At 35.4% G+C, this 15,000-nt stretch overlaps 1 protein-coding gene across 2 annotated transcripts in view; it reads left to right on the top strand.

Annotated features, from left to right (window-relative positions):
- The window catches only part of LOC150101179 (uncharacterized), a 155,807-nt gene that overhangs the window by 125,326 nt on the left and 15,481 nt on the right, over window positions 1-15,000 (top strand). For both annotated transcript variants that reach the window (XM_090401504.1, XM_090401505.1), the window contains exon 9: window positions 11,104-11,215. In XM_090401504.1, the coding sequence (XP_090257630.1) occupies window positions 11,104-11,215 (112 nt within the window). The remainder of the gene's footprint in view (window positions 1-11,103; window positions 11,216-15,000) is intronic.

Below are 15,000 nucleotides of genomic sequence, written 5' to 3'. Positions count from 1 at the left end.
TCAACTAAGAGAAAAGTGCAAAAGAACTCTGAACCTCCTTTGCACTCTATCCTCTACTCGATGGGGTGCTGATCGAGCTTTACTGCTCCATCTTTATCGTGCACTTATACGTTCAAAGCCGGATTATGGATCCCAAGTCTATGGTTCGGCAAGACAGAGTAACCTACGATGGTTGGATTCCATCCATCATCAGGGTATGCGGATAGCTACTGGTGCCTTTCGCACCTCACCCACTCCAAGTCTATGTGGAAGCAAATGAACCAGCTCCATCACTTTGACGGAAACAGTTGTCTCTTAATTACGCCCTAAAAATAAAATCTCTCCCAGATCGCCCTACATGGAATAGTATCTTCTCTCTGCATGGGGAAGCTCAGTATTACACACACATCAAACTGCTATACATCCTTTTGGTATGCATATTAAAGAAACTGTGCAAGCTGTTAGTATAAATGTTGATAACATTAGCTACACTAAACATAACAGTATTCATCAATGGCTGGTTTGCACACCATCCTGCAACCTCTCACTTTGTCAGCTACAGAAATATTATACCCCATCATCCATTTACCTGCAATTGTTTAATGCACACAGAGCAGCACACATTGGTTTCTTACCCATCTATACTGATGGTTCAAGAATTAACACCTCTATTGGCTGTGCTGCTGTGTTTCTTGACATTATCTCAAATCAGATCCCACCTGACTGCAGTAATTATACAGCAGAGTTACATGCCATTCAGCTTGCACTTGTGCATATAAAAGAAAACTGCTACCAAAAGTGTATAATTTATACAGACTCATTGAGCTCTTTACAGGCTATCTCCTCTCCTATGTATAATCCTCATCCAGTACTTTATGAAGTGCTACACCTGCTTCGAACAAAATGAAAATCCTTAATTTCGATGTTCAGTTCTGCTGGATTCCCAGCCACATCGGAATCAAAGGAAATGAGACTGTAGATGCAGCTGCTAAATCAGCAAATACCTTCTCCACATACTATTTGATAGTTCCATATACAGACTACAGACAACTTATAAGATCAAAGCTAATTGCTCAGTGGAAGTTAACATGGCAAGAAACATCATCAACATAACATTAAATTAAAATAATTTAATTTAATACTGGCATTCTAGTCAACGTACAAAGAGAAGGGAGGAGGTTGTCCTTGCTAGGCTCCGCATAGGTCACAGACACCTTACGCATTCTCATTTACTGAGAGCTGATGACCCTCCCATATGTGAAAAATGCAACACACAACTCGCTATTCATCATATTCTGGTAGATTGTCAAATATTTACATGAGAGAGGAATGAAATTTTCACTATCTAACCAAGCCATATACACTCAGGGAAATGCTAGCAGACTAAGGCAAATTGCATGATTTTTTAATTTTTTAGAAAGAATTAATTTGTACAAACACATTTGACCATAAATTTGTTTATATGTAAATACTTTTTTTTTGCTTAACTTTTACACATATATATTATTCGTTAGGTTAAATCTGACCAATTATGTATTACCATGGGCCTTGATCTTGTATATTTGTATCACCCTGCTGTAATTTTGTTAACATGTAAATACCATAATGCTAAACTTAAATTTTATCCATCAATGATGTATAATAATTCCTTTCCGACTCTTTAAGTATTAGTATAATAATGTTTGTTGTAGGGGTGCTTAAGGGTCAACGCTGTATAACTGGGAGGAGACCTCCACATAGCTTTTAAAGGAATGCGGAGAACCGACCCGGGCTTCTGACCTAATGTCCAATCCTCACCTTCTCGTGGTGCACCCTGTTTGGTATCCACCTGGATACTGAATGAATGAGGATGGGCTGGCAATTTGGGATTTAGCTTACCAAATTGTACTCTTATTAGCTTAAACCAATATACAAAATGATGATAAACAATAATTTCATGCCGGCTGGGGCATCGCCTGGTTACACAAGGCCCACGTTGTTTTCACCAAGGAACCAGGGCGAAAAGTCAGCTACTGGAACAAATCTGAAAATAAACCCCAACTCAACATCACCAGTGTTAAAGATCGGTACTATCAACATAAGAAGCCTGAATGGCAAAGAAATGCAGCTAGCGCAGGAATTGGATAAGTAGCAGATTGACATAATAGGGGTGACCGAAACAAAAAAGACAAAAACTGGTGAGATCTTTCTGAGCAATAAATACAAAATGTTATATTCAGGCAATAACAATAATGAAAAGAAGGAGTGGCCATAGTATTCAACACAAAATACGAGACTAGTCTTCTTGAATGGCAGACAGTCTCAAGGAGAGCGATGTGGGCAAATATCAGAATGGGGAATTGGACAATGAGACTTATTTGTGCCTATGGTCCCACAGAAAGTTCTACTAAGGTAGAAGTGGAGGAATTTTTTGATGCTTTAGATGTCAGTTGCTCAGAAAGCAACTGACACAATGAAAAGGGAAAAGTTGGTCCTGGTTGGGGATCTAAATAGCAGAGTAGGAAATGATTGTCAGACATACAAAAATATTTTGGGAAAATTTGCAGAAAAGAGGAAAGCTAATAATAATGGCAAATACCTGTTGGATTTCTGTTCAGAACATGGACTGGTTCTTACTAACACAATGTTCCAACATAAAAATGTGCACAAATTCACATGGCGAGAGGACACAAGGAATAAGAAAAGTCTCAATGACTATGTTATTGTTGATAGTAATGTTTTCTCCCTGGCGCAAGACACCAGAGTGTACAAAGGATTTGAAATTGGAAGTGATCACCATTTAGTCTTGAGTAGGATAAAACTGAATTTCATATTGAAAAGAATAACATGTAAGAAAGTTTTAAAGCGAATAAAAGTCTAGCAGCTCTCAGGTGTGAACTGTAGACTAAAATACACAAAGTTTATTGAAGAAAAAATGAAAGAGTTTCAGAACAGAAACCAAATCCTGGAGATTCAGTGGCAAGCCTTGAAGAAAACCCTGCTTGATTCAGCCAGAGAGGCATGCGGTGAGGTTGTCTGCAAGGATAGAAGAATCAGAACTCTGTGGTGGACACAGGAAGTTAAAGAGGCAGTGAAGGAAAAGAATAAAGCATATCAAAAGTTCCTGTCAAATAAGTCAGCTTGTGCTCTTAGAGAATACAGAGACAAATGTAAGAAAGCTAAACCCTGTGTAAAACTAGCTAAACAAAAGTCATGGTAGGACTTTGAAGAGAACATAGAACATAAATATCAAGAAGGTGGTAAAATATTCTGGAGGTTGTTGAAGAAGCTTAGAAATGGAGGAAAGAGTGCTGTAAAAGAAGTTAGAGATGATAAAGGTGACATGAAAACAGGAGAAAAAAGATATCCTTGAAGTATGGTGTAATTACTTCGAAAAATTGCTACGTGAAACAAGCAGCGATGCCACAGTGATAAAAAGCCCTCAACAGGCATGCAGTCAGGAATACATACTTGAAGTAGAAAAAGCCATCAAATGTGGAAAGGCAGCAGGAGTAGATGATATTTGACCAGAAAGATCGAAGTATGGTGTTTAAAAGTCCTACAGTGGCTGCACTGCATAGTTCAGAAGGCCTGGACAGAGGGACGAATTCCTGATGATTGGAGTAGAGCTCTCGTAGTACCCATATATAAAAAGGGAAAAAAAGAATGAATGTGAGAATTACAGAGGTATTTCCCTATTGAGTGTTCCTGGCAAGATCTATGCAAGTATACTTGAGAAACGGTTGAGAAGAATTGTGGAAGAAAAGCTTGGTGAAGAACAAGCTGGATTCAGGCCAAATAGAGGCTGTCAGGATCAGATCTTCACTTTATGACAAATAGTCGAGAAAGCATGGGAATATAACAAAGATTTGTATTTAAGTTTTGTCGATCTGGAAAAGGCATATGACAAGGTACCAAGAGAGAAGCTATTCAATACGCTACAGTTATATGGTGTCAATGGGGCATTATATCTAGCTATACTTAGTCTTTATTTGTGTTGTAAATCAGCAGTTAGAATTGAAGGAAGTAGAGGAAGATGGTTTAATGTTAAATCTGGTGTTAGACAAGGATGTACATTATCCCCTCTGTTATTCATTATCTATATGTATCACATTATAAAGTAAATTGGTATTAAAAATGATATCAGAATTGGAGATGTTAATGTCAGCTCTTTGCTTTATGTGGACGATGTGATACTTCTAAATAAATCTGCTGCAAGCTTGCAAGATTCCCTGACTAAATTAAATAACTGTTGTAATAGATATGGTATAAATGTCTGCAATAAAAAGACAAAGACAATAAAAATAGGTAGAATCATTGAAAATGTCAACTACGTTGTGAATGGAGAACCTGTGGAATAAGTAAAACATTTCAGCTACTTAGGCACAATTTTACTGAAGATGGTAAATTAAATGTGGAAATAGACAACAGAAACAACAAAGCTGGTAAGGTAGGAAGTCAATTGAATAAATTCATATGGAATAAGAGAGAAATTAGTCGGAACACTAAATTACCTGTATACAAGACAGTGTTCAAACCAGTTTTAATTTATGGATCTGAGAGCTGGGTCAGAAGTAAAACACTTGACCAAAGACTAGATCCTGCTGATATGAGAGTCCTGAGAAAGATGAGGGGTGAGAACAGATGGCATCAATGGCAATTTCTTATTAAAAACGAGGATATTAGGAAAGAACTTGACATTGTCAGCATCCAGGAATGCGTTAGCAGAGCTAATCTCAGGTGGTATGGTCACTTAAACAGAATGGGCGAGGAAAGATTAGCAAAACAAGTGTTCTCTGCCAGGTTGGCAGGAAAACGACCCAGAGGAAGACCAAGATATAGGTGGGTTGATACAGTACAAAGTGCCTTAGACAATAGAAATATAAGATCTGATAATGTTGGAGTCTTGACAAGTAACAGACTGATTTGGAGGAAAATTGTAGATAATAAGTTAGTAATGATGTAGGTTTTTCATGTAGTACTATCATATCCTGTACACCCCTTGAGGGTACATGTCAGGAATTTGATGATGATGTTTGTTGTAATCTTACTAGATGTAGGCACCGCTTTGCTCGACTTGTTTTGTATATACATGTTAACCTATGGTTATCTATTTATCATCATCAAATTCGTGACATCTACCCTCAACGGGTGTACAGGATACGATAGTACTTCATGAAAAACCTACATCATTACTAACTTATTATCTACAATTTTCCTCCAAATCAGTCTGTTACTTGTCAAGATTCCAACATTATCAGATCTTATATTTCTATTGTCTAAAGCACTTTGTACCGTATCAACCCACCTATATCTTGGTCTTCCTCTGGGTCATTTTCCTGCCAACCTGGCAGAGAACACTTGTTTTGCTAATCTTTCCTCGCCCATTCCTGGATGCTGACAATGTCAAGTTCTTTCCTAATATTCTCGTTTTTAATATGATGTTGCCATTGATGCCATCTGTTCACATCTCTAATCTTTCTCAGGACTCTCATATCTGCGGGTTCTAGTCTTTGGTCAAGTGTTTTACTTCTCACCCAGCTCTCAGATCCATAAGTTAAAACTGGTTTGAACACTGTCTTGTATACAGTTAATTTAGTGTTCCGACTAATTTTTCTCTTATTCCATATGAATTTATTCAGTTGACTTCCTACCATACCAGCTTTGTTGATTCCGTTGTCTATTTCCATATTTAATTTACCATTTTCACTAAAAAACGTGCATAAGTAGCTGAAATGTTTTACTTGTTCCACAGGTTCTCCATTCGCAACACAGTTGACATTTTCAACGATTCTACCTATTTTCATTATCTTTGTCTTTTTATTGTTTACCGTCATGGAATCTTTCAGGCTTGTAGCAGATTTATTTAGAAGTATAACATCGTCTGCGTAAAGCAAACAGCTGACATTAATTTCTCCAATTCTGATATCATGTTTAATACCACTTTCCTTCATAATGTGATCAATAAAAATAATGAATAACAGAGGGGATAATGTACATCCTTTTCTCACACCAGATTTAACATTAAACCATCTTCCTGTACTTCCTTAAATTCTAACTGCTGACTTACAACTCAAATAAAGACGAAGTATTGCTTCATATAATGCCCCATTAGCTGTAGCGTATTGAATAGCTTCTCTCTTGGCACCTTGTCATATGCCTTTTCCAGATCGACAAAACTTAAATACAGATCTTTGTTATATTTCCATGCTTTCTCGACTATTTGTTGCAAAGTGAAGATCTGATGTTGACAAGCCTCTATTTGGTCTGAATCCAGCTTGCTCTTCAAGCTTTTCTTCCACAATTCTTCTCAACCGTTTCTCAAGTATACTGGCATATATATCTTGCCAGGAACACTCAGTAGGGAAATACCTCTGTAATTCTCGCATTGTTTTATTTCCCTTTTTATATATGGGTACTATGAGAGCTCTGCTCCAATCATCAGGAATTCGTCCCTTTGTCCAGGCCTTCTGAACTATGCTGTGCAGCCACTGTAAGACTTTTATACAACCATACTTCAGCATCTCTGGTCGAATATCATCTAATTCTGCTGCCTTTCCACATTTCAAGCCTTTGATGGCTTTTTCTACTTCAAGTATGGATGTGTATTTGTGACTGTATGCCTGTTGAGTGTTTTTTACCACTGTGCTATCACTGGTTGTTTGATTCAGAAATTTTTTGAAGTAATTACTTCATACTTTAAGGATAACTTTTTCTCCTGTTTTCATGTGACCTTTATCATCTCTAACTCCTTTTACAGTGCTCTTTCCTTTATTTCTAAGCTTCTTCAACAACCTCCAGAATATCATACCATCTTCTTGATATTTATTTTCTATGTTCTTGCCAATGTCCTCCCATGACTTTTGTTTATCTAGTTTTACACAGTGTTTAACTTTCTTACATTTGTCTCTGTATTCTCTAAGAGCACAAGCTGACTTATTTGCCAAGTACTTTTGATATGCTTTCTTCTTTTCCTTCACTGCCTCTTTAACTTCCTGTGTCCACCATGGAGTTCTGATTTTTCTATCCTTGCAAACAACAACAACCTCACCACATGCCTCTGGCTGAATCAATCAGGGTTTTCTTCAAGGCTTTCCATTGATTCTTCAAGGTTTGGTTCCTGTTCTCAAACTCTTTCATTTTTTCTTCAATAATCTTTGTGTATTTTAGTCTACAGTTCACATCTGAGAGCTGCTCAACTTTTATTCGCTTTAAAACTTTCTTACATGCTATTCTTTTCAATATGAAATTCAATTTTATCTTACTCAAGGCTAAAATAGTGATCACTTCCAATTTCAAATCCTCTGTACACTCTAGTGTCCTGCACCAGGGAGAAAACATCACTATTAACAATAACATAGTCAATGAGACTTTTCTTATTCCTTGCCTCTTCTATGTGAATTTGTGCACATTTTTATGTTGAAACATGGTGTTAGTAATAACTAGTCCATGTCCTGAGCATAAATCCAACAAATATTTGCCAATATTATTAACTTTGCTATTTTCTCCAAATTTTCCCAAAATATTTTTGTATATCTGACAATCATTTCCTATCTGCTATTTAGATCCCCAACAAGGACCAACTTTTCCTTTTTCATCGTGTCAGTCGCTTTCTCTAAAGTATCAAAAAATTCCTCCACTTCTACCTTAGTAGAACCTTCTGTGTTACCATAGGCACAAATAAGTCTCATTGTCCAATTCCCCATTCTGATATTTGCCCGCATCACTGTACTCGATACTGTCTGTCATTCAAGAAGATTAGCCTCGTATTTTGTATTGTCTATTTATGTACTGCTGAAACTTCTGCAGTAATTTTATTTGTATGTAGATACTGCATCACTTAACATACATTTTGTGTTTGCATCTTATTTACTACTTTATTTTTCAAATATTCATGTAGTGCTGTAGGACATCTTACCTATTTGTGTACTTTGTAGTAATTCTATTTATATGTATTCTATATTCTGTTTCTACTGCATTGCTAAATTTAATTTTCATCCATGCATATTTTATAATAATCCATTTTTGCACTGCTATAAAGGCATCTATTATAATTTTACATATGTAGATACTGCATTCCTTGGCTTAGTGTTTCATATATTATGTATTAACTTATATTGTTAACTCTTTTTGCACTACTGTGATAACCTCTAACCTTGTGTGTTACTATGCCCCCTGCAGCAGTTCTGTTTACCTAGAGATGCTGCTTTGTGAAACTAGATTCTTGTAGACATATTGTTTACAATTTTTAAATGCTAATGTTGTAACCTTTAGTATGGCACAGTATGACCTTTGGTAGTTTTTGTGCCAAATAAACTATAAACCAAACCAAACCTGAATCACTTGGTTCTAAGCATGGTACGATGTTGTGAGAGCCGCATCGCAGTTTGAGGTGGACATATTCCATACGGACTTGTCTATCGACATAGTTTTCTGTAAGCACTGTACATTAATTCCTTAACTGCATCCTTAGGAAATTGTAACTTTTGCCAAAAATGTATTGCAATTTAATCCATGCAAAATTTATAACACATTTCTTTGTGTAATATAATTTATTAGTCTGCTGCTAATAAATTTATGTCAACATTTGGCTGTAGTCATGAAAATGTTTTCATATATAGGTAAAAATATTTCGTCCTTAGTTTTTGCACACCAGTGTAGTTATGTCTCTCAACCAGTGATTGGCTTGGGAAGCACTGTTAAGAGGACCGCATATGGATTATTACTCTGGTATAACATTTCTTTTATTGAGCAAAATTTCGAAGGTTACAATCAGTGTGTGTTCTGCTGGATGTCAATACAAAATTACAATATTTTATCTATATAACCATTGCAAAGTTTTTTCAGTTTGTTTAAAATTTATAATATGTGTAACAGTTAGTTGTAATATTTAAATTTCAGCTTGAAATAATTTCCTCCTTAGTACTTTATTGTTTTAATGAAATCAATAAAGCTTAAATATTCTTATATTTCCCTGATTCTTGATAACTTAAGCTACAATGATATTAAAAATCTGGTCTTTGCAACCTTTATTTGGCCTACATCCAAATTATTAATCACCAGTATTCTCTTCTATAATCTTTCTTATAATTTTCAGCCCCCCCTCCTTTTTTTGTTTTGTGATTCTCACCCATTAAAAGTTAACATATAATGCATTAAATAGAGGGCTAAGGATTTTTTTCTCATTTTAGTAACTTTATATATATATATATATATATATATTTAAATATTTTACAGTCTTAAAACCATGATCAAGAGACTGAACATAGAACTTTTTCAAGCTACTTCAGAGGCCTATAAGCAGGGCAGTGGTCTTACATAGACCACTTACACCATGTGATGAAATTCATTTCCCATTGCTGGATTGGATCAGATCTACAACCTGAAGCCTATTGGTTGGAGAGTGGATACATTAATCATTCAGCTATGGAAATTTGACCTTCTCACTAATATTTCTGAATTGTGCAGTATAGGCACTGTAAAACTTTCATCAGTTCAGGTTATTTACTTTAAATGTCTATCCATATTTCAATCTTTTCAACAACTTTTTTTTTTAAGATCCTGTTCTCCAAGGACTACAACCTCTTGAAGAGAAAAAAGTTATAGTAGTTGAGGAATACTTCATTGAATAGGTTGTTCTTAAAATGATGTTGGGCAGCCATGTCTCATGTTGGTGTAGATTTAGTAGAAATAGAGGATACAATTTCTGATGAACAATACCAATGAAAATATTTGTAGACACAATGCAAAAAACTTCTGAGACATTGGTTGGAAAAATTGTGTGTGACAGAGAAAGATAGGCCATAAACCAACTGAACTGCCTCCTTTTGAACTGCACGAATGGCGAATTGGAAAATGACTTACTTTTGCCTACAGTCTTACAGAAGATTCTGCTAATGAGGAAGTTAAGGAATTTAGGCAGCTGACATAAACAAAAAAGGAAAAGTTGGTCATTGTTAGAGATCTGAACAGCAGAGTAGGAAATGATGACCAGGCATATGGAAGTGTTTTGGGAAAATTAGGAGCAAAGAACAAAGCTAATACTAATGATAAGTACTTGCTGGATTTCTGTTAAAGGCCTGGTGTTATGTTGGAACACTGTGTTCCAACATGAATGTGCACAAATTCACAAAGAGAGAAGATAAAAAAAAAAAGAAGGCCCATTGACTTATTATTATTGATACTAGTATATTCATACTAGTTCAGGACAGAGTATATAGCAGATTTGAAATAGGAAGTTTTGAGTAGGATAAATTCGAATATCTTATTGAAAAATTAAAAAAAAAAACGTAAGAAAGTTTTAAAAAAGAATCAAAGTTCAGAAGTTTTCAGAGGTTAACCATAGACTCAAATATACATTTATTATTCAAATAAAAAAAGTTTCAAAACACGAGATTCAGTTGCAGAACCTGAAGAAAACATTGATTCATTCAGAGAGATGTAGTGAAGTTGTCTTCAAAAGTAGAACTCCATGGTGGACTAGAGAAGAAAAAGACAGTCATGTTAAAAAAGAAAGCATATCAAAAAGTTTCTGGAATTTAAGTCAGTACATTCTCTGAGAGAGAGAGTACGAAGAAAAATGTAAAAAAGCATAGCAGTGTGTAAAACTAGCTAAAAACCCATTGAAGATATATTCTAGATGTCTGGAGTAATTATTTTGAAAGATTGCTAATTGAAACATGCAATGACAGCACAGTGAGAAAAAACATTCAAGAAGAGCAATCAGGAATATAATTGATATTTGAGGTAGACAAATCCATTAAAAACGGGGGGGAAAAATCAATCAGAAATGCTCAGATATGGATGTTTAAAAGTTTTACAGTGGCTACACTAGATAATTCAGGCCTGGTCAGAGAGTCTTATTTGTTGGCCTTCTTGCAGGTGCGTGCTGCTTAGTGTATTTATGTTCCATGACGATGCCTTGGTGACCAAGGCAAAATATTGACATAATAAATTACAAATTATTATCTCTAGATGTGTGTTTACTCCACTGAACATGGTGAGTGATAATCCAATCATTTGGATCACCCTTGAATGTTTCATACAGAAGTTAGCTTACTGTTATTGAGTTATTATTATTTTATACATTGATACATTTATTTATGAAAGTGAATTATACTTGGTGTATTGCTCTGTCTTTAATAGATATCACTTGGGAGAAAATATTGATGCCCAGTTGAAGAGAATGGCTGAGGATATAAAGGAAATAATCGAATATTTGAATACCACAAATAGCATCCAAGATGAAAATGATCCGGTAAGAAACTGTTTTCATGTGAATTTATACATTCATATAGTTAATCTTTACCTTTTAAAAAAAATAGTTGCATATTAGTTTGAATATAATATTGATCTATAACTCATACATTTAAACTTATTTCTAGATGGTAATAAAAATTATGAATAGTTTAAAAAAAGAAAGTCACTTAAACTATCAGCATATCGTATGACATAGATTTTTACAAAGTCTAGGTCACAACTTCTTAATTGTGAACTATGAAAGATGCTTTCATGCCTGCCCATACTTTAGTCTACAACAACCATGCTTATTTCTATCAGTTAGCTGAAAACTAGCATCCAAGAAAATTATTTGCATGATTCTACTTTTGATAATTAAGTTATTTTTGCTATTCCTTGAAATAAGTGAAAATTATTAATTACCCAACTCATTGTTTTAAAATATAGCATAATGTTATTGTTACAACCACAATAACTCAGTATGATGGGGGGAAGGAAAAGAGAGACTAAATCTGACTTCCTCCCAAGAAATTAGCTGGTAGGTAAAAATCTTAAGAAAAAAAGGATGAAACTAACAGTAAAGATTGAAGATGGTGTTTGGTTGGATGTCCAGTGTCATAATTCACTTAAAATATTTTCTTATTGTTTCATGCTGTATAGTCTGATCACCTTCATACATGAATATCTTTGCTTGTTATGAGCTAATATCTGCTCACCCAAGGACAGCATTCCCCCTTTATCACATCCAGAAGTCTATGAAGTACCCTGCTCATGTAATCAAGCCTACTTCAGTCAAACAGGAAGAACTGTGAACATCCGCATCAGCGAACACAAAAGATACATCCGGCATTATCACTATGGTAAGTCAGGCCTAGCAGACCATGCTCTGGATACCCCTGCACACAGGATCAACTGAAAGAACACAAAAGTACTGCACAGAAGCTCTTACAAGTCAGAGAGATTGTTCTTAGAGGCAACAGAAGCCCTGAAACACACTCCAAATCTCAACAAATATGGCTGTATATTTGTTGAGAAATAAATATTCTCAACAAATATTTAATCTGGGAGATTAAATCTGGGAGGCAGTCATCTTAAGAAAAAACTAGTACCGGGGTTTTTCTCTGTTTAGGACTCTAGTCTCATGTGATAGCTGCAATTTTTTTTTTTTTTTTCATATAGAGGGCGCCAAAATCAGGACTCTAGTCTTTGTGTTGCTGCTACAATTTTGTTTAACTAGTCCGTTGATTACACCATGTTGTTATAAGTCTCGTGTATTGTGACAACCTGTGTTTTTGTGCTTTGAAGATGCTGGTTATAACACCAGTGAAATATCAGCAATAAGTTAATAAATTAATTATTTACTTATTTTTCTGTGTTCTAATATATACCGTTAAAAAATAAACAACATGACTATAGTCAGTTTTCTAGAATTCAGGGTGAGACTGCTGACTCGACCTTCTGAGAGATACTTATTAATTGAAGCATATTTTCATTTCATCAAGATGGGACTTTAAAAAAAAAATACATTCAATTAGAACATGAAATATAGAAAGAAGAGCAAGTAATGCGAAGAATATATGAACTGAAATGCATAGAAATAGAAGTATAAAAGTTGGGCATATTATGATGAAATTTGGCATTATTTATTAAAATGCTTTGACTTATTTTATACCAGGTGGCCTTTTTGTACTCAAGTGGCAAATTTTGATTTAGCCAGAACTCATGTTTTCTATAAACAACATTCTTTTGCTTTTTTTGGCAATTAATTAACTAGTGCCATGCGACATATACCCATGCCATCACAAAAAATGTATACCTTCCTAGTTGGAAGAAATTCCATCTAGACTAATAGGTGGTAGATAACGTTCTTTGTCTCATGAGACACCACCTTGCTTATGGGGGGGGGGGGGGCTTTTGATATGTTTAGCTTCACAGAACAAATCCCCCCCCCTTTCTTTTTTACATTTGGTGTGAGTGACAGCCCCATGGACATGCTGAACACAGACCCTCCAACAATGCAATCCCCACATATTCTTAAGGTTATAGTTGTAAAACTGTTCTGCAAGCTGGCTGTTAGATGGTACATAAGACCAATCAAATGGTAATGCATCAGGAAGCTTCCAGTCAGCTACTAAATAATCCTTTTGCCACCATAATCGGGATGGCATGGGAACTACCAAGGATTTCCAGATTATGTGACTACCAATACCAAGCAATACACTAGAAACTGGATGTGTAGGTCCTCCACTCCAGCTGTGTATCCCCACTTTTTTTTTTCTAACATAACCATGAAAGTCAATATAAGAAAATTCATATCCACTTTAAATTACGTATACCACTGCTTGCAAATATCAAAACCTAATCTGTTATTCTGAAAATAGCTAACTAGTAGCCCAACCTGTGCTTTACATCTCAGTTTTCCTAACTACACTTAACATGATTCCTCCCATCAGGGTGGAACCTATGCATTTGTGAAGTCAGACATTCAGAGTTTAACAATCCTAAGAATATCAAACCTTGAATCCTGTGGCCCAAACTATCCTTGTCCCTCGCTGTCTGTATTGTACAAAATCTGGTGAATTTTTTCTGAGCAATAAATACAAAATGTTATATTCAGGCAATGACAACTAAAGAAAATAAGGAGTAGCCATAGTATTCAACACTAAATATGAGGTTAATTTTATTGAATGACAGGCAGTCTCAAGTAGAGTGATGTGGGCAAATATGAGATTGGGATACTGGACAATGACTTATTTGTGCCTATGGTCCCACAGAAGGTTCTACTAAGGTAGAAGTGGAGGCTTTAGAGAAAGCAACTGACACAATGAAAAAGGAAAAGTTGGTCCTTGTTGGGGATCTAAATAGCAGAGTAGGAAATGATTGTCAGACATACAAAAATATTTTGGGAAAATTTGCAGAAAAGAGCAAAGCTAATAATAATGGCAAATACCTGTTGGATTTTCGGTCAGAACATGGACAGGTTCTTACTAACACAATGTTCCAACATAAAAATGTGCACAAATTCACATGGCGAGAGGACGCAAGGAATAAGAAAAGTCTCATTGACTATGTTATTGTTGATAGTAATGTTTTCTCCCTGCCGCAAGACACCAGAGTGTACAGAGGATTTAAAATTGGAAGTGATCACTTCCATTTTGAAATCCTCCATTTTCATACCCATTTAGTCTTGAGCAGGATAAAATTGAATTTCATATTGAAAAGAAGAATATGTAATAAAGTTTTAAAGCAAATGTAAGTTGAGCAGCTCTCAGATGTGAATTGTAGACTAAAATACACAAACATTATTCAAGAAAAAATGAAAGAGTTTGAGAACAAGAACCATAGCTAGGAGATTCAGTAGCAAATCCTGAAGAAAACATTGATTAATTCAGTCAGAGAGGCATGTGGTGAGGGTGTCTGCAAGGATAGAAAAATCAGAAATCCATGGTGGACACAGGAAGTTAGAGGAAGTGAAGGAAAAGAAGAAAACATATCAAAAGTTCCTGGCAAATAAGTCAGCTTGTACTCTTAAAGAATACAGAGACAAATGTAAGAGAGCTAAACACTATGTAAAACTAGCTAAACAAAAGTCATATGAAAACTTTAAGAACATAGAAAATAAATATACTGGAGGCTGTTGAAAAAGCCCAGAAATGGAGGAAAGAGTGCTGTAAAAGGGATTAGAGATGATAAAGGTAACATGAAAACTGGAGAAAAAGGCATCCTGATGTATGAAGTAATTACTTGGAAAACTTGCTAAATGAAACAAGCGGGCAGTGATGACAGCACAGTGTTAAAAAAGAA

This window comes from Typopeltis vanoorti, chromosome 12 (assembly GCF_054136105.1).
Source record: "Typopeltis vanoorti isolate ZY-2024b chromosome 12, IOZ_Tvanoo_1.0, whole genome shotgun sequence".
Taxonomy (NCBI): Eukaryota; Metazoa; Arthropoda; class Arachnida; order Uropygi; family Thelyphonidae; genus Typopeltis; species Typopeltis vanoorti.
This window is presented reverse-complemented; position numbering and strand designations above follow the sequence as displayed.